At 51.3% G+C, this 2108-nt stretch overlaps 1 protein-coding gene across 1 annotated transcript in view; it reads right to left on the minus strand.

The window, feature by feature from the left end:
* Nucleotides 1–6: 6 nt before the first annotated feature.
* srpk3 (SRSF protein kinase 3) overlaps nucleotides 7–2108 on the minus strand; it is an 11537-nt gene continuing 9435 nt past the window's right edge. The window contains exons 11-16 of the mRNA XM_008304843.1: nucleotides 1751–2033; nucleotides 1534–1631; nucleotides 1315–1422; nucleotides 680–749; nucleotides 471–563; nucleotides 7–224 (exon numbers count right to left, since the gene is read on the minus strand). Coding sequence (XP_008303065.1) covers nucleotides 40–224; nucleotides 471–563; nucleotides 680–749; nucleotides 1315–1422; nucleotides 1534–1631; nucleotides 1751–2033 — 837 coding nt within the window. The 3' untranslated portion in view covers nucleotides 7–39. The remainder of the gene's footprint in view (nucleotides 225–470; nucleotides 564–679; nucleotides 750–1314; nucleotides 1423–1533; nucleotides 1632–1750; nucleotides 2034–2108) is intronic.

Here is a 2108-nt window from a genome sequence, read left to right on the forward strand (position 1 = left end):
TGAGTGTGTGTCCATGAATGTGTGTCCATGAGTGTGTGTCTATGAGTGCAGCCATGCGTGCTGCAGACATTGCGCCGCTGTTGCTCTGCGTTCAGGCTGCAGCTCCAACATGGTCAACAGGAAGTCGCTGAACTGAGCCGCCTGGTCCAGCGGCCACTCGTACTTCTCCAACAGAACCTCGAACAAACCCCATGGCTTCAGGCTGGAAATGTGACGCAGCTCTCCTGGACAGGTGGGACAGGTGCAGAGAGACAGACAGTAAAATCTCCTCATCATCACAACAAACGCTGTTAAAAAGTCTGAAGATACAGAACCGAAAAGAAGAACTACAACTCCCAGAGTTTCACTGACAGCCAATCAGAGACAGGTGACAGGCAGACTGACAGACAGACAGGTGACAGGCAGACAGGTGACAGACAGACAGGTGACAGGCAGACAGGTGACAGACGGACAGGTACAGGCTGGCTCACCTCTCCTGTTGAAGTACTCTCTGGAGTACCTGCCAGACGAAGCGAAGGGCAGAGGAATGGGGCCGAGCAGCTCGATGATGTGAGCGATGTGATCTGAGCACAGAGTAAAAGTACACACTGAAGTACTGCACAGTACTGTGTTGCTCTGTGATGCTGCAGTAGTGTGCAGTACTGCTGTGTGTACTCAGTGTAGTAGTACTACGCTATACCTTCGTCTCTGGTGTAGTCTTCTCCTGAATGCGGTTCGAACAGGTAATCTCCAGTCGCCAGCTCGAAGGCCTGAAACATGGACACACCCAGTCACATATTACACCTGTACACACCTGAGGACATCCCCACCTGCACTATGCACTACGTACTGCATTATCAGTGTGTATCTGTACACTGTGAGTGTACTTATACTGCGTCAGAATATATTATGAAGTCAACTTGTCATCTTTGTCCTAAAGCTGCTCTTTCAGTCTCAGCATCACTGCTTTACCACAGCTGACCACAGCTGACCACAGGTGACCACAGGTGACCACAGGTGACCACAGGTGACCACAGCTGACCACAGCTGACCACAGCTGACCACAGCTGACCCAGTTTTCCTCCAACAGCTCAGACTGACTCTCGACAAACTTCTGATCTCAGAACTCTGAGGAACAACCTGTTTGTGACCAGCCAATAAAACTCCAGCTGTGATGCTGACCAATGGGGCGGTACCTCACAGGTGCGTAGCTTCACTGTGTGACCGGCTCAGGAAGTGAACACATCTGAACGTGTCCACGTTCTTCTTCCTGTCAGACAGACGAAGCTGTCACACTGAAACAGCAGTTCTGGAACAAACACAGGACAGTCGTACCATGCAGGCGGTGCTCCAGATGTCGGCCGGCGGTCCGTACTCCGCTCCGATCAGAACCTCCAGAGCTCGGTACTGTCGGGTCTGAATGTCTTCTGTGAAGTGTTTGTGCTTGAGAGACATGGACAGACAGACAGAGAGAGGAGGCGTCTGATTGGTTGGATGTGAAGGTGAACAGAACACAGAGGAGCCGTCTGATTGGTCGGACGTGAAGCGACTCACCACCCAGCAGGCGTTTCCCAGATCAGCGATCTTCACTCGCAGCCGGTCGGCGTTCTGAGGATCCAGAGGACTGAGGACGAAGTCCGAGGCGCTGAACACTGCAGACACAACGACAGCTCTGATTGGTCACTGAGACACCTGGTGACCTGGTGTGTGTGTGTGTGTGCACGTGTGTGTATGCGTGTGTGTGTGTGTGTGTGTGTGTGTGTGCTCTGACCGTCTCGTCCACTCGAGTATCCAGACTGAGCAGAAAGCGCCGACTCAGACGTCGCTGACATCACAGAGCTGGAAAACCCTGATAGGCCAGAGGCGGGGCTGGAGAAACGTCCGGGGGCGTGGCCATTACACCTGTCCTCCAACCAGGAGCTGCTGGACTCTGGGCTGGCTTTGCTATTGGCTGTTGAGCAGGAAGTATTGCCATTGACAACTGAAGAGATCAGAACAAAGAAACAGTTAGTGTATTTATACTGCAGTAACAGTGTATTTATATTGTAGTTATACTGCAGTTAGTGTATTTATACTGCAGTAACAGTGTATTTATATTGTAGTTATACTGCAGTAACAGTGTATTTATA

Source organism: Stegastes partitus, unplaced genomic scaffold, assembly GCF_000690725.1.
Source record: "Stegastes partitus isolate 25-593 unplaced genomic scaffold, Stegastes_partitus-1.0.2 Scaffold2332, whole genome shotgun sequence".
NCBI lineage: Eukaryota > Metazoa > Chordata > Actinopteri > Pomacentridae > Stegastes > Stegastes partitus.